This window comes from Archocentrus centrarchus, chromosome 5, assembly GCF_007364275.1.
Source record: "Archocentrus centrarchus isolate MPI-CPG fArcCen1 chromosome 5, fArcCen1, whole genome shotgun sequence".
Taxonomy (NCBI): Eukaryota; Metazoa; Chordata; class Actinopteri; order Cichliformes; family Cichlidae; genus Archocentrus; species Archocentrus centrarchus.
In genome coordinates, this window is record NC_044350.1 from 2113775 (window position 1) to 2134206 (window position 20432).

The 20432-nt window shown below is 40.5% G+C and overlaps 1 protein-coding gene across 2 annotated transcripts; it reads left to right on the forward strand.

Moving 5' to 3' along the window:
* The first annotated feature begins 1461 nt into the window (after positions 1–1461).
* Positions 1462–17502, forward strand: klf15 (Kruppel like factor 15). 2 transcript variants are annotated; one of them, XM_030729542.1, is made up of 3 exons: positions 1462–1606; positions 4368–5824; positions 15691–15859. In XM_030729542.1, the coding sequence occupies exons 2-3, from the start codon at positions 4587–4589 to the stop codon at positions 15857–15859; spliced, it is 1407 nt and encodes a 468-aa protein (XP_030585402.1). In that variant the 5' UTR covers positions 1462–1606; positions 4368–4586. The 2 variants fall into 2 exon arrangements, with proteins under 2 accessions (XP_030585402.1, XP_030585403.1); XM_030729543.1 differs by lacking the exon at positions 1462–1606 and having other exon boundaries at positions 4587–5824; positions 15691–17502.
* The last annotated feature ends 2930 nt before the right edge of the window (positions 17503–20432 follow it).

Here is a 20432-nt window from a genome sequence, read left to right on the forward strand (position 1 = left end):
AGATCACTTATTCATGGACTTATAAAATACAAGACTTCTATGACATAAGAAGTCATAAGAAGGGTGGCTGTAGCTCAGTAGGTAGAGCAGGTCACCTACTGATCAGAAGGTCAGCGGTTCGATTCCTGGCTACTCCAGGCTACATGCCAATGTATCCTTGGGCAAGATACTTAACCCCAAGTTGCTCTCCGACCGTCCCGTCGGAGTATGAATGTGTGTGAATGATAGTTAACTAAAAAGCACTTAGCTTAGCAAACATGGAAGTGCTTGTATGAATGGGAGTGCATGGGTGAATGTAAACATGTTGTAATAGCGCTTTGAGTGCTCATACTGAGTAGAAAAGCGCTATATAAGAGCTAGTCCATTTACCATAACTTACGACTGTCTTGAGGAGGGGAGGTGAAGGAGCGCAGGGGTGCCTAATCAGCGCCACGCCTCTGTTATTGATCATGTCATATGCACAGCTGTTAAATACAGAAAATGCAACTACAGAAATATTTTCCCACATTGTTTTGGCGCCCCCCTCTTGTGCGGCGCCCCTATGCATTGCATATAGTGCATACCCCCTTTTTGCGCCACTGTCTTTGTGGATTTAGAGAAATCGTATGATAGGGTGCCAAGAAAGGAACTGTGGTACTGCATGAGGAAGTCAGGAGTGGCAGAGAAATATGTGAGGCTGGTGCAGAGCATGTATGAGTCCAGTGTTTGTCCAGATTGTTCTGTCATAATTCAGACAGTAACCCAGAGACCAACAGCAGTTTTGAAAAGGTTTATTTATAAGAACTTTGATGCTTTTAAATCTAACAGCCATCTTTCTGTCTGTGGTAAGAAAGTTAAAAAAAAAATGAAGACCTCTTTAAAGGGACAGCACAAACATGCAAGACTCATTTGAGATTTGGTGCAATTTTTCCCTTATGGATTAAAAAAAACTATTCAATACTACAAATATTTGCTTTCTTTCTGTGAGTTATGCTGGGTTCAGATGACACAAAATCGGCAAATAGCCTGACCTTAAAGAGATGAGAATAAGAGTTGCATATGTTAAAAAAGATTGACAACTGATCATACATCATAGATGCTTTGTGATATTACATGTCTGACTTTGATTTTAACTTTTCAATCTCAGCAAGTTAAAGGTTGTGAGGTGCATCATGCCTCCACTTTGCATCCCTGAATGCAGCTGACCCACTTCTATAACTGCCCTTCCGTTAGTTATTCATCATAACAGGTTACCGTTCTGCTCCCTGCCTGCAAAACAGTCCCACATGCTGTTCCACGCAGCAGCACCTCGGAGTGACAGACCGGACGACCCGCCTCCCTCCCTGCAAAAAACCACCAATGAGGCTACAGAGCGGGGACGAGCCTTCAGCGGCAGCCTCTCGTTTCTCACTACGCTATGCCTGTAAGGCACACTGGCAGTCATGTGACGGTCATATAGTACAACTCAGTCAGCACCCAGTCCAGTCTGCACTCTGCCTCTCCCGCCGCCGCTGCAGCTGCATGGAGAACCTCAAGGGCAAATTGTGCCTTGTCGGATGCAACGGATAAAACAGATCCTCCTCGCGCATTTTGTATTATGGGATTATATTTTGTTTGAGAAATCAAGGTAAGGTGGAGTTCTTTTTTCCCAGTGTTGTTCAGAGCGCGCAGGGCGCGCGTTTCCCCTCCGTGCCATACGCTGCAGCAGGCAGGATGAAAACATGTTTACGTTGAGAGCGGAGACGCGTGCCTACTCGTGCGTTATGGATCGCAGAGGCGGACACACGGGAAAAACAAAGCACACAGACCTACATTGCGGACTTTTGGGGTTCACAGTTTGGTCAGTTCAAAACAGAGTGTAAATGAATGGAATCTGAATGAGTTTTACTGTCTTATTTTCAACTACGGCTGTGAGTTCTGCGGTCCACGCTGCCTGCGAAACCTGACGGTGTGGAAGAGTTAATGGTTAGACATGTCAATATAATTATTAAGGTAGTACAACCCCCCCCCCCCCCCAAAAAACAACAACAAAAAAACAAAAAACAAAACAAAACGGAGCTAAAATTACAAATTGAATGCGCCATTAAAATAAATAACCTAGAAATACGCACGAAACGTGACAACTGAAGAAACGGCATTCGGTAAATATGAATGCAGCATCCTAAATCTAAAATGATAATTTTTCCAATGTCAGAGGTGGCGCTGTGACCGATTTACTGATGTATTATCGTCCTGTAAACACGCGGAACAGGTGATTTACGCACGCAGAGGAGTGCTCCCGGCTGCCCCATGCGGTGTTTTTGGAGAATAATATTTTTTTCCTCTCTCTGGTCCGGGTTTACCCTCGGTCATTCAGACCACGCAGGGGCCCCTAAAAAGGGAGGGCTGATAGTTAATAGAGGGCAGCTGAGGGAGGGAGAGGGGAAGAGAGTATGTCCGACGCTCCTCGTTCCAGGAAAATAACCTATTTATGAAGTCTACACTAGGACATTGTGAACAATGTGATCATGTGAACTTTTACTGCGTACTATCAGCACCGATCTCCACACATGAAAAGAAACTACAGCCCACTGACCTGTGAACATATCTGATGCTTAGTAAAAATGATGTTATTGAACCATAATTCTGTTACGATATTAATGAAACTTCAGAAATGTATTCAAAACCAGAAATTTGTTTTTAATAAGTGTAAACAGTAGAGTGATATCGACATATAAAAGAAACCAAACTGAAGCAATCTGTTTGGTTTCTGTTCAATCTGTTTGGAACAACGGAAAAACCTCCGTTGCTCATAAATAAGCTTTGATTGTGTGATTGAAACACAGACTCAATCAGTTAAAGTACAAAGCTTTGTGACTAGTGTAAATATTGGTGATTCTATGGTCTGGGTCTGCGAAGTTAGCTGGATTTTATGTAGATGTTTGTTGCAGATTTTTTTTTTTTTTACAAATCTTCTAAATATCATATTGCAATCAAAAGTCATAGCACACTATTCCCAATCCAGCCACAAGTTTTGTTGTGTTTTGATGTCATTTTTGCACAGGGTTTCTCAGAACTACAGGATGAGTTACATTCCAAAATCAGCAAATGATCTGCAGTATTAACATATGTGCATTACTGACAGAATGTGGGTATTTATAGTCAATGTACAGGTATTGTGACACCTCTAGCAAAACAGGGAAAAAGAAAATAACACCCAATTAACTTAGTACTTAAGGGTTCCAACATTACTTTCACTATCAATGCAACTGAGCTTCTCAATTAAGTAATCAGTCTAAAAAAAAAAAGGAAAAACTATCCATCACCAAGAACAGAGACCTAAGAAAGTGTCCAAAACTAAAAGCCATAAAAACAACCTAAAAACTCACTTTATTGCACCATGTCTCTGATCTTTTGTACTTTGAACTTGGACCACTCAGGTTATTAAAAAGGTTATTAAAGTTTTTGCTTTCAGTCTTCCACTTTACATCCCCGAATCTAGCTGAATCCTGTGCTGGTTGTGTATTTGTATATAATAACATGTAGGACCAAGGAGCATCAAATTCAGGCATTTCTGCTATTATTGCTTCAAAAGGATAGGTAGATTATTAGTTGACCAATTGACTGATCATCAGCTAATTATTAAAGCTCTGCTTGTTGTGATAGTGTCTAAATACTGTTTTATATAAAAATGTCTACAGGAAACCTTGAGTCAGGACAAAATTATATTTTTCTTAATAATGATACATTACTGTATGCAGTAGGGCAGAGGTTCTTACCTTGAGGGCCAGGACCACCTCATGGAGGTTAAATGTGAGCTGTTAACTCAAAGTATTTCTGTCAGAGTCAAAAATAACCCTCAGTATTAGGCATTTTTCTCACACATATGTTCATTCCTATGTAGGCGTTTTTATGCACTTTAATAAAATGAATCCTTTTAAGAAGATAACACTATTCATCTGTTTAGACCTCAGAAATCTGTTAGCAGGGGTTATGAGTTGGCATTGTTTAGGCATTTGGGTGCAAGAGCAAGAGAAGCTGTGAATCGGTGCATTGTTGATACAGTTTAAGGAATTCTGTAACAATAAAGACATGGACACGATGACTTGGTATACATTTGTACATTTATCTTTTTTGTACTGACAAAATTTTAAGTGCTACAGCTGCATTTTGGAATTGGCACACACAAACTAGCATCACTAGCACATATATATATATATATATATATATATATATATATATATATATATATATATATATATATATATATATATATATATATATATATATATAGGCTGTGTATTTTCAAAGGCAATATAGTAACTTTATGCCTTTATTTTTTGTTGAATGTGCTGCTTGTGGCATGGAGATTAACTGACTTCTCATTATCTCTGTTTATTTCTTTTTAGATATATTGAATCCTGACTGGAGACCTTGGATTCTAAGCTTGTTTTTCCAGAGCTAACACCTGGAGTTTCACTGTCTCCCCTGCGTGAAAAGTGTGGCCTTCGTGACCTGGGTATATTTGGTCTAACTTCTCCACCAGCAGAAGGAAGAATTCTTTGCAAATCATCCCTAAACACAGACTCTGTGTCCAGAGAGAGACAGTGGTTTGGCAGTAATCAGGGATGGTAGATAACTCCCTTGTCAGTGAAGAGACTTTTCTTCTTTACAGTGGTGCTCCACCAGCCTACCAGCAATCTGACATGGTCACAGACCTGGGCTCCTATCAGGTTATGCCGTCACCATTTTCGGAGGAGGACCTGAGCGACTCATCCAGTCCTCGTTCCTGCTCCAGCCCAGACTCCCAGGTGCTCAGCTCCAGCTATGGTAGCAACTCCAGTGCTGAAAGCCAGGACAGTATCCTGGACCACCTGCTGTCCCAAGCCTCCCTAGGAGGTGCCAACAGTATTACTGCAGAATCCGAGGCCCCTATACCATTATCCACTTTCCTGTGGGACTCACGGAAAGAGGAGCCCTCCAAACGTGAGCAAGTAAAGGAGGAAAGTTTTGACTTCCTCACGTGGTCCCATGGGGAGCCAAAGGAACAGCTTGGAGGGTGTTTCCAGCCCACACTGGAAGAGATAGAAGAATTCCTGGAGGAGAATATGGAGGTGATGACAATGAAGCAGGAGGTTTGCCCAGAGTTGGGAATGACACAGGAGTCTTTTGGTCTAGAAGTTGGTCTGGAGTGGTGCAGGGAGGCCTCCCCTGAGCCTATAGTAGAGCCAGAGGCAAAGTATTCTGACCAAACTGTTCCCACTATCAGCACTGCTAGTCTGGTTGCTGCTGCCTCTAGTGAATCCAAAACCACAGCAGTTAACTCCACACATGAATCCAACGCAGGGGCCAAGAAGGAATCAACTAACAAACCTTCATCTGCAGACAGTGGTACAAATGGCAGTGGAATGCCGGTCATTCTACAAATCCAACCTATACAGATCAAGCAGGAGCCTACAGTGGCACCACTTACCCCAGTAGCCCATGCTCCACAGCCTGGCCCAGCCTCAGACATCAAAATTGCGCAGCTACTGGTCAATATCCAAGGTCAGACCTTTGCCCTGGTGCCCCACATCCTGCCCTCCCCCAGCCTTAATGTCTCCTCCAAGTTTGTTCGAATTGCTCCAGTCCCAATTGCAGCCAAACCTCTTGGGCACGGAGACAGCTCTACTAGCCAGGGATCAGGGATCCTTCTGGGAGGTCAAAAGTTCCAGAAGAACACAGTGGCGGATCTTATAAAAATGCACAAATGCACTTTTCCTGGCTGCACCAAGATGTACACCAAGAGCAGCCACCTGAAGGCCCACCTGAGGAGGCACACGGGAGAGAAGCCTTTTGCCTGCAACTGGCAGGGCTGCGGATGGAGGTGGGTACTGAGGAAACACAATTAATGTACATATAAACATGGAGGCTACCAGTTAACATCTCACAAACAAGATCTCTGCCCATACAACATTCCTGTACACTGCAGCCTTTTCTGTTTATGGGTTTGTTATCTTAGTAGATTAGATTCAGACACCGGCTCACTTATAAGTGGTTATATAAAACCTGTGCAAAGATTTGTTTATTTGCAGAGCAGAGCAATAAAGCAGCCTCTAGCATCCATCTGCATGATTTTAGAAGACTTAACCTTCATTTATTAGTCTGACCTGTCTGAAAGCAGCAGTGATTTTATGTCAGTGGGATGTACCTGTTCATCCAGTGTGGTGCAAAGTCCAACACTCCAGGCAACTTAAACTCTTACAGTCCACCAGGTTTTCCATCTAGTGTTAGTGTTAGGGTTCAATTTTGTTTTTGTCACATGTTCAGAGGGAAATTTTTCAAATAAATAGATGTTACATTTCAGGCTAAGTCTAATTCATTTTGGTATTACAGTTTTTCTCTTAATAAGTTTACTACTGTTCGGTATTTCAAACAGAGAGAAAACTTCAAACAAAATAAGAGGGGGGGGGGGGGGGGGGGGGGGGTGAATGTTAATCAAACCCTAAATATGGACGAGTCACCAGTTACAAGAGGTTAAAATAAGAGAAGCAGCTCTGCAGCATGAATGCCACTATTTGTAACCAAGTGAATTGCCCTTGTTGGTTTTCTGAAATGCCAGCAAAAATGTTGGAGCAATCAGACGGACCTTTCTCAGTTATTCAGGAATCTGTAGCAGAGAAGAAAATAGCTGCTGTCCTTTTTTCCTTCCCTTTACGCTCACCCATGCAGCTGAAGAGCTCTTAATGGCTGTATTTCAGTCTAGCAAGTGTTAATTGGAATTGTCTGAGGTGATGGCAACACAAACATTTTTCTTTGCACAATGCCATTTTGTCAGGTGGTGAGATATCTAGGATGGATAAAAATAGCCAGGGTGTCTTTTTCTGTGGATGCAAACTAAATCTGGCACAGTGCATGTGGCCTGGACTCACATGGTCACAACATGGACCCCTCCTGTTGAGACCTGACAGCTGTGCAGTTGCTGGGGAAGTATCAGTGTGTGTGTGTGTGTGTGTGTGTGTGTATTTGTGTTTTTTAAGTATAAAACAGCAAGAGCTCATTTAGAGCCTGCTGTGGGTAATGGCAGAGAAAGAAGGTAGATGTCTTCATCAGCGAGGCAGTTTCTTTGCTGATTAAAGTGTCTTTTTACTTTCATCAGTTTGAAAGTGTGTTTGCATGAATGTGTCGGGGTGTGGCTTGTGCTCAGAGTTGGCAGAGTTGAGCTGGCTGGTTCCCTAAGGACATCAGGTGAGGTGGTGAGACTGACTTCAAGGCAGTGAAGAGTACAACACTGACTTCGTGTCCTGTGTTCTTTTTAACCAGTATATTGAAAAAGGACTGGGAATGATTGGAAAAGTTAACCTTGTCAAAAACATTTTATTGTTAAATTAACTTAAAACAACCCCCTACTCTGCTCCGTCTGACTTGGAATTTTATATGATGCATTTTCCTTAAATGTTGCCAATGGATGACATATTCTTGCTTTTAAATGTTGATATCTTGTTGTTTATGGTATCTTTACAACCTTCAAGCAGATGCCCTGGCTGTTGTAGACATGATATTATATAGTTGGTGTAATGGTTTTTAGTGTCTGCCTTCATTCAGTGTGGACTTTGCTTAACTTTAGTGATAAATTATTGGAGCAGCAATACTTCAAGTTGAAAATTAATTCTAGCAACAACTACAAGCCATAAGACAAACCACCTCTAATAGATTTTTACATAGCGCAACTGATATTACTTTAAGCTTACATCTATCTATCTATCTATCTATCTATCTATCTATCTATCTATCTATCTATCTATCTATCTATCTATCTATCTATCTATCTATCTATCTATCTATCTATCTATCTATCTATCTATCTATCTATCTATCTATCTATCTATCTATCTATCTATCGTATATGGAAGGAGAGAGAGAAATGCATGCAGGTAATCTAATATTTCAAATGTTGCAGTGGAAAACAAAGCACACATTCGTCTATGCACTGCACACTGGGTGAGATTAGACACTTTCCCGTCTAATCTCACAGAAATGTATGAAATTAAAATAACGTGCAAACTTCACAGAAAGCAAGCTCCATTGTGTTGGTAGCCAGGTGACAAGTCCTGCCAGAGTGGTGGGGCTGGACTAGTCAAGGTGGCGACACCACCAGCTTTCAGAAAGGTTTGGCATTTAAGATACACGTTAATAGACGACTGCAATTTTGATGATCTATTTCTTAAACTAATGAAACTATAGCACCTTTCTAGTCTTACTGACCACTTAAAGCACTTAACAGTGCAAGCCACAGTCACATTTTCTAACGGCACTTTATTCTATACACTTAAATCTAAGTCTAAGTCATCATAGGCAATAACTGGTAACTAAACCTACCCTAACACTGCATTTATCAGAATGGCAAAACTGACCTTTAAAAAAAAAAAAAATAAATAAATAAATATTTTTAATGTTTGTTGGTTAGAATCATTGTTTTCTTTGTTCTCTGATTGCCAAGATTTGGGAGAACAATTTAATAAAGACAAAAAAAAAAAAAAAAGCATATTCTAATTACCCAGGGTTAGGTTGGGGTTGGGGGTTGCAGCTGTTGATGACTCAGATCTATTTAATTCAATTCAGTTCAATTCAGTTTCATTTATATTGTTCCAAATCACAACAAACAGTCACCTCAAAGCATTTTATATTGTAAGGTACAGACCCTACAATAATTATAGAAAAACCCCAAAAATCAAAACAAGCAAGTACTTGGTGACAGTGGGAAGGAAAATCACCCTTTTAACAGGAAGAAACCTCAGGGAGGGGCAGCCATCTGACTGGAGCTCAGGGGGAGCAAGAAGGAGGCTTAAGCACTTTGTGTACCTTGTATTCACACCTACAGCAAATTTAGAGTCATTAATTAACCCAGCATGTGTGTCTTTATACTGTGGCAGGCCATGCAGCCATGCAGGGACAGAGAGGCCATGCAGCCATGCAGGGACAGAGAGGCCATGCAGCCATGCAGGGACAGAGAGGCCATGCATACACAGACCATCCAACACAGAACTTTTTTTTACCTTAAGGCAAGAGTGCAGCACCCACCAGAGTAAAGCCCAAAAAACCCTGACCAACTTCTGACTACAAGTGAAAGTATAACTACTTGACTCAAAATAGTGGGCCCACAGAGGAGTTGAACTCCAATCTCCTAGGCGAGAGTCTTTCCTTTGGCTCAATGTACCACAATGCCCTCCACTTCTGAATGTAGCATTACGACAGCAAGCACCTATGTTATTTCCCACTGGCACAGTTTCTGTGGTGTAGCCACATAATTACAACATATAAACAAAGGTGGCAAAAGTACAGACATTCTGTACTTAAGTAGAAGTACACGTACTTGTGTTAAAAAATTCTTTGGTAAAAATTGAAGTACTGGTTCAACTTCTTTACTTAAGTTAAAGTTGAAAAGTACAGGCTCTGACATGTACTCAAAGTAAGAAAGTAAAAGCTGCAGGTTGTATAAATGTTGGATTCAGTGAATGAATCTCAGCATCAGCAGCTTTGATTCAAACTCATCTCTGCTGCACTGATGTAACCTGTAACTCTGACCATGAACACAGCCTCTGTGCACCAGTCCAACACAGCTTTACTCTAAATACAGTACAGCAAGTTGACCTGTTTATCATGCACTAAACTGCAGTATTTTCATACAATCTTTGAATTACACAAAGTTAGTACGTATACCTCAGTTTGTTTTGCTGACCTTACCTTTAAATCTAGCCTCTCTTCTTCCTCTCCTGTCCTCTTTCTTACATCTCTGAGTGAATTTCTCTCTTTCTTTTCTCTCCCTGGAAACACAGCAGCTCTTCTTTCAGCTAGCAGACACACCGTGTGACAAACTGCAGACACTTTTTGTGTGTTTGCTGATATTTGTTGAGCATTTAGAAACGTTGAATTTAAAATGATCTGCAGCACGTTATTTCCTTTATTTTTGCTCCTCTCCAGTAGCACTAGCTAAGATGCTGGACGTACCGCGAGCACAACTTACGGACATCTGTGGCCCTCTGTACCCCTGATTATAGCACTATAAATGATACATAAATTATATGTTTTAACTCTTTAATATCTTTGTATGCGATAAGCCCAGGTGATAGAGGATACTCCAGTAGGATTGTCTGTTATGTGCTATTGTTCCGCCATTTAGGCTCAGATAGTTTGATGTTTGACGGCGCAGTGACTGGAAATAAAAACTTTTCTCAGACGTCTTAAATCTAAAGTAACGAGTCAGTTTTGAAAATGTAAGAAGTAGAAAGTACAGATATATGTGTTAAAATGTAGTCAGTAAAAGTAAAAAGTAGTCAGAGAAATAAATACTCAGGTAAAGTACAGATACCTGAAAAATCTATTTAAGTACAGTAACGAAGTATTTATACTTTGTTACTTCCCACCTCTGCATATAAAATAACACCCACCATGTGGTATTTAAGAGGTCATGGTCATTTCACATATTTTTTTTAGGATCAGGTTGATTTTTGTACTGTATTTTGAGTGAATTTTGTGAAATTTGACCTCTTAGTACAATTTGCAATCACTGACAGTGCATATGATTATAATGTGATTTGCTCTGCATATAGCATGAACAGTAAAAGAAAATAAAAATACTCCAACCAATGTGTTTTTACAGAATCTGACTTCTACCTGTTACCCTTTACAAGAACCAGTCTTTCAAGAGACAACATGCAGTCACTCATAAACCCAAAGCATGCAGGTAGTAGGCAATAAATAATATCTTCTAAAAGCTTTGTGTTGACTGTATTCCCAACCTGGCAACCCGCCACCAGGCATGTACTCTACAGCAGGGCTGCTGTGTCCCGATACATGAGCTGCAGAAATTTGTGCAATAGTAATCCAGGCGGTGTGTCCCAGCTAACAAAGGGCTCTTGTCTGTACACAAAAGGCAGGATCTAGTTTGGATGGAAGTGCGTGTGTGTGTTTCAGAGAGAGAGAGAGAAAACTAATGTGTGTGAAATCCACTGTATGTGATGGGATAAATGAGGGGGCCTCCTGAAGGGGGAAAAATGGTTGGGAAAATTATTAAAGTAGAGGCTGATTGGAATGAGAAGCAAATACTAAGATTTAAAAAAAAACCGAAGAGAAAAATTGTTGCTTGTAATATTAGCTTAAGTGTGGTCAAGACAGTGGGAGGAAAAGGCCTGTCTCAGTTCTGCACACAGTCACTTGAAGGGAGCAGCAGTGAGGAAGTGGAGTGAACAAAGACAAAGTGTTGAATAGTTACCATGACTGTGGGCTAGGAACGTCCAGGCTGCACACTGCATGAAAGGGAAGCGCGGTATCAGGCAGGGACTCGGAGGAACAGGGAGGGAATGGCTGAAAGTACAAATATATATGGTACTGTATATTACAGTGTATAACAGTGTCACTCCAGATGTAACTGCATTTATAGTACAAAGAATGAAGGTTAGATTCATATCTACTCCTTAAATTGAATTTTCATGAATTTTTGTAAGGCAAGAACTGAGAACTGTGAAGCCAAATTGCAGGCATGACACTTGATTTCAAGGGTAACATCTGCTACTGTAGTTTCTTAAGTTGTGCTTGTTTAAAATGTGGCTAAAATGTAATCTAACCCCTATCCTACCCTTACAGGGATTGCCAGAGACCTGGTGGAAGTAAGGGGTTCAAGTAAGACAGCTGTAGCAGGGTTATTGTTAGTAGGTCCTGGGACCAACTTAATGGGCCTCTGATGACCCCTGCATCCAATAATTTTATTCAGGAATATGCTTCACCTGCATACAAACTAACATAATTTAGGTCTTAAGCTAAAATTTTGGCACAGGGTCTCATAATAAATGACCAAGAACAAAGCAAAACACAATGAACTTATGGACAGTGTTTTTCCCTATATGCTAAAACTTTACAGACGACCACCGTCAATCCAACAACTGGTGACTGCTGATACATGTGTGGAGACGTGTGTGCAGCACTTGTTTTTCCCAAAGATTTTAATTCAGAGAAGCCTTAGTGGTCAGTGAAACTCGAGCAACACAGACACAGGAATAAAGATGCTGCTTTGTTCTGTGGTACCTAACACCAAGCACACAATGCCACGTCTCCACAGTGTTACATTTGCAAGTCATACATGCTGGGAATCACTGTCAGTGTCTGTGTACTCTTGGTCAACACAACAAAATTGAAGAAGAAACAACTTTCTGGTGGCATTCAGCAACTGGTCTTTACAAGTTAAAAGCCACACAAACTCTACAAAAAGTCACCTTATGGGGGATTCGGACAAACACCGATAACCAAAATATTCATTCAGTCTGTTATGTGCTACGTTCCAGTGGTTAGTAGCTATAATACTATTAAGATTAGTTGTACTTGTGTGAGAATAACAAATGATAAATGATGTAGACATGCAATAAATAATGTTGAATTGCTACCAGTTTAGAATTTTTAAAGTGTATTTGATTAAATGAAAAATTAATCTTTTCCTTAGTGATTTGGAAACTGATTGGTAACACACGCCTCCAAAATCTTAGGCCTCCCTTAGTTGCAACTTTCCACTGCAATGAATGCCACGCATGGTTTTGACATTAACAGGTGTTAATATTGATCCCAATTTGGTCAAATACTGGGCCAGAGATCCTTTACCATGTCAGAAATGAAGACATAATTCAGAAATTCTGTTAAGGATAAATGATCTGGTCTGGCTCTGTGGAGGATCCAGGCTGGGTGAGTTGAAAAATACAAATATTTTTCCAAAAAACATTTGTGTTACTTTCAGTTTGAGTCAGTGCTGGAGAAATATACTGTAGTTGGGTAAACACTGAGCTGGATACAGTGCAGCCCTATAATTCAAGGTTAGAAGGAAATGACTGTAGAGGGCTGCTTTTAATTTTTCTCCTTTCTCACAGATGTCTCAACCCAATCCAGCATGTCTTTCTTTTCTTTCTACTGCAGTTCGCTTTAAGCACGATAAATATAGATGCTTTTTAGTCTAAAGAAAAGTACCTACAGTTGTTAGCTGAAATAATAGCAAATGAAGTCCATTGCAGAAACAAATGGATAAAAGCATTAGAAATCCTGTCACTGCTACGCTGGTATTCTGTCATTTCACAGAGCAACAGACCCAAACCAGATGTTGGAATGTCAGCGCGGCAGTGATAGTGTTTCTGTTTAGAAAATGAGCCCATCTATAAACGCTCTGTAAAACTGTTTGTTGACCAGATTTGAGTGCACGTGGTTTACTGAAAGACACTGAGAAAATTTGGTTAAGACTTTGGGCTCTGTTCACATGTGAAATTTCATCCCCACGCCCAACTCGCAATGAAGACACTACCTGCCACTACTCTAGAGATTGCCTGTGCCTTGATTGCAAACTTACGAGGCAATACTGATGTTTAACCCTGCCCCCCCCCCCCCCCCCCCCGGCCCCCAACCCTATCCTTATGCTTTCAGAATATATGATTTTGAGATAGTCCACTAGTAGTCAACAGTTAGCTTTTGAAAAGTGTAAATAAAAAAATAACTGATGCACACACACAAACAAATTTACGTGTTTGTTTTTTTTAGTGGGGGGTTAAGGGGGTTAGAATTGCCTCTTTGATTCCCTTCAATATTTTTATTTTTATTCTTGAACACTGCTAGAATAACTTTACATGATTCAGTTTTTCTTTTTTCTTTCTTTCTTTTTTTTTAAAGCCAATTTTTTTCTGATTGGCTGCTCCTAACAATCAGCAGGTGTATGGGCCTTCTGTGTCACAGCTGTTTGCCTGAGATTAACTTATTAGAGATATCTGTTCTCACTGACATCATACAGAGCCAGGCATAGAAAGCTGCCTCAAACAGATGTTTACAGCAGTCTGTATTCTGAGCTTTTTGCCCACTGGGAATATATATACATATTTAAAACTTTGGTCATGTTTACTATGGACGTCCACCACTGTAATGGTAAATGTATGGCAGAAAATAAGAAAAAACAGAATAGGTTGTGTTTAATTATTTTAAAATCTGTCAGCCCATACCACAGTATCTTTGACTGAAAAAAAGTTGGAACACAACAGATGAGATCACTATCAATAATTATTAATCTATTTGGTGATAGTCCAATAATCAACAGTTAGTTTATAGGCAGTGGGTCTGATATTCTGTCTATCCTACACATTAGAGTGCCAGTTATGTGGTCTCAGTCTCTGGGCCTCAGCAGACTGTTCTGGTCGGTAACTAGTCAATTACATGAGTCAATGTGTGGACTACTAGTTTCAAAGTGTTTTTATTGGCTAGATGTTCTGGAAGGGTTCCTTAGGCAGGATCCAGTTTTATAAACTGCTGTCAGGTGTTGCGTGTAATTTAACTTGCATGTCTGTTCTGCAGCAGCATTTTTTAAGCTCTAAACTTCTTCTATCTGCCAAGGATAGAGAGTAGATTGCATTTTAGTCCAGCTTTAAATGCTGCTGCTCAATTATAGAGTGCAATCGTACCGATTCATCATCTTGTCAGGTCAGCAGAGTAACATCTGGGAGGCAGAGCCCAGCTGGGGACAGTCAGTTTCACAGAACTAGGGTGCTGGGAAGAAACCTTGGAGCTGTCATCTCTGTGACTCCAGCCAAGTTTTTGTTTGTCCAAATGAGTAACAAGGAAATGAGTTGTAGCATCAACATTTGAAGGATTCTTGCTTGTGATGCAGTTGCAGTAAATATGTTGGGATTTGTAAGACTCTGTGTGTATGCTGAAGAAAAAACAAAACAAAGCGAGAGGACAAGGGCAGTAGATACAACTTTTTCTATTCTTTGCATTTGCACTTTAGTCTGATGCCTTGAAATATCCATGTACATCCAGGAATATTTACGTTATATGCATAGTAAGTGGTTTGCTCAGAGTGGCCATATTGAGTTCCATCAAAAAGGAAAAAAACAGGATGGATTATGCAGCTGGATTGGCACAGGTGAAGTAAAAGCTTCTTGAAACCACACACAGCTGAGACAAACCCATACATACACCTGGGCAGGTTGCCCTCGTATTTTGACAATCAAACAAATTCTGTGATTTATTTCTTCATCTGTTCGAGACAACAGCACCATTTATTTGCAACTGAACAATCCCCTCTTTTATTTATTTATTTTTTTTACAGCACAGTAGTTAGCTTCCACTGGGCCTTCCCTTGAGGCAGGTTGGTCAGGTCACTGTTGGGATGGTCCTCAATGTTATTGAGCTCTCTCTCAAAACGCCATCAGACAAACTCCAACAGTCTAATCGAACCCACAGCAAGTAAACAGCTGGTGTGAGCACACAGAGTTCACTGAGGCTGCAGAGCAGAATAAGGCAGCTATTCTTGCCAACTGCTGTCCAAGATGTTGGAGTTGAAGTCTGTCTGTGGGATGAGGAGCTTATTGGAGAGGAAGCTGATTACTGCTTTATTTGTTGTAACAAACCACATGTGTTATTTTACTAATTTTCTGCTGCACACACAATAGTGTATGTACGTGCATACAAGTTCCCTGCTTAGCTTTTGCCACAAATACATTCTAATTTTATAGGAAACACTGCAAACAATGTTTCCTGAGAACTACATTTCTCTAGAAATGGACAGGTTACTAGCCAGATTTGTGTTGAAATGTAGTGCAAATTTATTATAGAACTTACCAGACAATCAACAAAAGTGAAGTCTAAGGTCATCAGATTTGTGACCTGAGTACATGCCTCTGCCTTTCTCTGTTTGCCTTCACTGAAATATAAAAATTTCTCTTCTTCTTTCAGGTTTTCGCGGTCAGATGAACTGTCTCGTCACAGGCGGTCCCATTCGGGAGTCAAGCCCTACCAGTGTCCCGTATGTGAAAAGAAGTTTGCCCGGAGTGACCATCTGTCCAAACACATCAAAGTCCACCGTTTTCCACGAAGCAGCCGGACGGTCCGCTCAACAAACTGATGCTCAACTTGGTGGGATTACTGGGATCACTGAGAATTTCAGGAACACCCTCATACAGATATAGGCTAAGGGAGCAAATTGTGAGTGTTAAGGGTGTGTGAAGACATTTTTTTTTTTTTTTTTTTTTGCACCATCAGCAAGTCATTTCAAATATGTGAGTTGAAGCACGACTTGCTTTGTGTTTGAGCAATCTGTGATTGTTCTAATTTACTGTAAGAAACCAACACGGTTACCATCCTGTAATCAACTGAAGGTTGATGTTGGTGCTTTGGTCTGTTGGGTTCCTTACATTTGATCTGTTCTGTATTTTCATTCAGTCTGGATTATGTGAGAACTTTGGTAATAGCCTTGCATGTCCATTCTATCTGGATACAGAAACTGCCTTTTGCCTTCCTGAAAGCTGCTAATGTCTTGGACATTGTTAATTTTATGCAATGTTTTGGAAGTGAGACTCATTTGGATACTCATTAGCTACTACCAGAGTAGTAGTTACTTTTCCTCGGGGCCACAGAGGTTTCTCTCAAGGCTTTGTCCTGGATTTTTTGCTGCCTTGCACCACTGTTAGTTGACCAAGAAGGGTGGATAACTTCATTCAACTTGTGTCTGATGCACAAGGAGGGAACTGTTGTACTTGTGTACATGAACTACTGATTGCATAACAAAGGAAGAAAAACATGATAAGCTATCAGGACTCTTGTCACCTTTTACAGGAACTTTGTAAACAGATTGAGACATAAAGAGGAGAGTAAAGACAAGAAATGCAAAAGTGACATGACTCAATGGTTAAGCGCACAGTGATTGTCAAAATTGGCCTTCTGATCAGTGTTAAATGTTATTTGTTATTTTTAAGCTAAGTCATGTGTACCTGCTTGCTGATCATCTGTTTGTGTAATTTTTTTAAGCCTTACTGTAACACAGAATCATGGCTGGGAAATCAAGCTTCCAGTGGTTCTCATTTTAATTTGGTCTTTGACTGTTCATAACGTGGCCCTGTCATTCAGTACACAGCCAGATGAACTGAGCCAGAAATGAATGAATGCCTCCATCTGCTATTTTTACAGAAACAGTTACTTTTCTGATGACACAAATTCTGCCTCAACTCTGCTATATGTTACTCGATACACCCTGATAGCCTTCCGCCTCACCCAGCACTTATGTTACCTTGAGGTGACGTCACTGGATGCTCAACACACCATGGTGCTGACCTACTAGCACGAGCTTCTGGGAAATCATCACCTTTGAGGCCATGTCAAACTTTCTAATGTCCTTATTTCTCTTAAATATTATCTTGCTACATGTACGACACCCTGCTGTAAACATGTAGGGGTGCGACTATGCCGTCCATGTATAATTCATGTGTGTATAGTGACAACAAGCAGGGGTACACGACATTGTTCATCATTCCTTTTATTCAATTTTTGAATTTTGAATGCTTGTGTGAGCACAGGTGTTTTATCGCATCCTATGAATGTATGTAAATATACAGGAGCGTACATCGCTGCATCCAGGAAACACACAGAGACTATTCTGATACCATATCTTAAATCAGTGGTTCTGAAGATTTATAGTGTAGAACCCTAAATGTGTACATAACTTAGTATTTCAGTACATATGGATATATTATATATTTTCTCTTTGTTCTATCCAAGATACATTTACAAATAAAACTGAAAAGATTCACACACGTTTTAAGCGAGTTGTACATTGCTGTATTTATTACTTTGTGGTGCTATTTTTGGAAATAGGCTTCTCCAGGACTGCAGTCAACATTTTAAATATTTTATGATTGTAACGCTGAAACCCAGCAGATGTGTGAAAATTCAGGATGGATTATTTGCCAAGTTTGCCACCCCACAGCTAACTCAGTGAATTCAACACAATACTTTCTAATTATATGCCTCAAGCATTATAGGAACTGTAACTTGATTACTTATTGCAGTAGAAAGTCTGGTGATGGAACACTTTTAGTTGTTACATTTAACAGTAGTGGCATTGTACACTATATTGCCAAAAGTATTCACTCACCCAAATAATTGAATTCAGGTGTTCCAATCACGTCCGTGGCCACAGGCGTATAAACCAAGCACCTAGGCATGCAGACTGCTTCTACAAACATTTGTGAAAGAATGGGTCGCTCTCAGGAGCTCAGAGAATTCCAGTGTGGTGCTGTGATAGGATGCCACCTGTGCAACAAGTCCAGTCATGAAATTTCTTCACTACTAAATATTCCACAGTCAACTGTTAGTGGTATTATAACAAAGTGGAAGTGATTGGGAAGAACAGCAGCACACCTACAAAGTGGTAGGCCACATAAAATGACAGCGTGGTCAGCAGAGGTACATACCGTGCAGAAGTCGCCAACTTACTGCAGAGTCCGTCACTACAGACCTCCAAACTTCATGTGGCCCTCAGTGCATAAAGGGCTTCATGGAATGGGTTTCCATGGCAGCTGCATCCAAGCCTTACATCACTAAGCGCAATGCAAAGTGTCAGATGCAGTGGTGTAAAGCACACTGCCACTGGACTCTAGAGCAGTGGAGTGGCTCAAGAGTGCTGGCGCGGCCCCTTAGTTCCAGTGAAAGAATACCAAGACATTTTGGACAATTTCATACTTCCAAGTTTGTAGGAAAAGTTTGGGGATGGCCCCTTCCTGTTCTAACATGAGACTGCGCACCAGTGCAAAAAACAAGGTCCATAAAGACCTGGAGGAGCGAGTTTGGTGTGGAAGAACTTGACCGGCCTGCACAGAGTTGTGACGTCAACTCAAGAACAGCTTTGGGATGAATTAGAACGGAGAGCCAGGCATCATCCACACAAATGACCTCACAAATGGAGTTCTGGTCAAAATGGACATATGGAGAATGGTCAATAATTCCCATAAACACACTCCTAAACCTTGTGGAAATTCTATCCAGAAGAGTTGAAGCTGTTAAAGCTGCAAAGAGTGGCCAACATCATATTAAAGCCTATGGATTAAGAATGGGATACCACTCAAGTTTATGTGCGTGTGAAGGCAGATGAGAAAAAACTTTTGGCAATATACGCTCAGCCATTTTCTACTGTTGGTGTTGCTGCCTTCTGAGGAGTGATGAAGTCAGAGCTCACATTAAAATCCACTCCACATGTCTCCACACTGACTCTAAAATTATTTCTGGAATTTAACAAGTTTAATATATTTGAATTAGCAGGAATATCCTGGCAAAAAAATAATTTCATTCAGGACCAGTACAGTCAAAAGAAGACTGATATTTCCATCTGCAATAATTTGGCTGTCACACTGTTCTGGGGCCTTCCATATGTTGATTTATGCCTATGCATGTGTATAAATGGAAAGCCAGAGGTGGGAAGAGCAGCACAAGACTCCAGCACAGAGCAGAACAGGCATCAGTGATAAACAGATGTGACAGTGATTAAGTTAGAAATAACATGAAAGGTAGAGCTACCTGGAGGTGGGTTGCAAAGCAGCCTGTAGGTGTGCAATGACTATAGACAGAATAAAGCACCTTAAATAGTGTGCTATTTATGATATTTGCTGAGTCCCCAACATGACTGTTCCTTCTTCTCTTTATCATAGTTTCCATTTCAAAAATAACATTGTTCAAAGCATGCTGCCAATTAAGACTCTGCATGGCAACAACTCAGTGTACCTCAGGGAATAGTGACCTGATCTTGAAATATAGAGGGCAGCCTGAACACATACCAGAATCAAGTCCTCTTAAATTTAGACAACAGTTTGTGTCTTCTGTAATTACAGCCCTCTTGCTCATGTTACTTGGACTGGTCTTTCTACAATGAATGCTATACGGTACTACAACGATGATAAACTGAACATAAAACTGCACGCACAGAGTATTCTGTCAATTCTGATGAAAAATCCTTTGCTAACTGCCCAAAAAATGAGATTTTAAAATCCTTTTCCCCAGTGAATTTCTACCACCACTAGAAGTAGTTGGTATTGCAAAATTCTCCCATAAATTTCTGCTAGCCAGGGCCTAACCTAGCACTGACCATGGATACCACAGTCTGCAGTCTTTAGTAGAGCTAGCTAGATGGTAATGTACCACTACCTGCAACTTTACTGACATGTGCATGCATGAACCCATGACAGGGATACGAAGGAAAAAAGAGGATCTGTACAGGTGGGACCTTGTTCTGACTTAACAGTCTTGAAGAACTACCAGGCTGCAGCACAGGAAAAATGAAGTATTTTGTATCAGATAAGCATCTGATATCATTTAATTACTCGATTTAATTACTTATTAATTGAAAATGCATTAACACTGCTCCATGTCATTATGGCCCATTTTATTCCATGCTACATTGAAAATTGCATTATTTGTAATTAAAATAATGGCTGTTGCTAATGGTCGTCAACCCCGCAGACGACTTACTGCTTTCATGGGAGTTCATTAATTGAACTGAGCTTTTACTGTATAGCTACTTTATGACAAGCGTCATAAGCAGTAAATTAGGCAATTGATTGATTTGCCTCATTTCTCTCAGTGTAACACAAAGTGCATTCATTAAAAAAGATGAAATGCGAGCAGTGAGAGAACAGTGTGAGCTTTGTTTG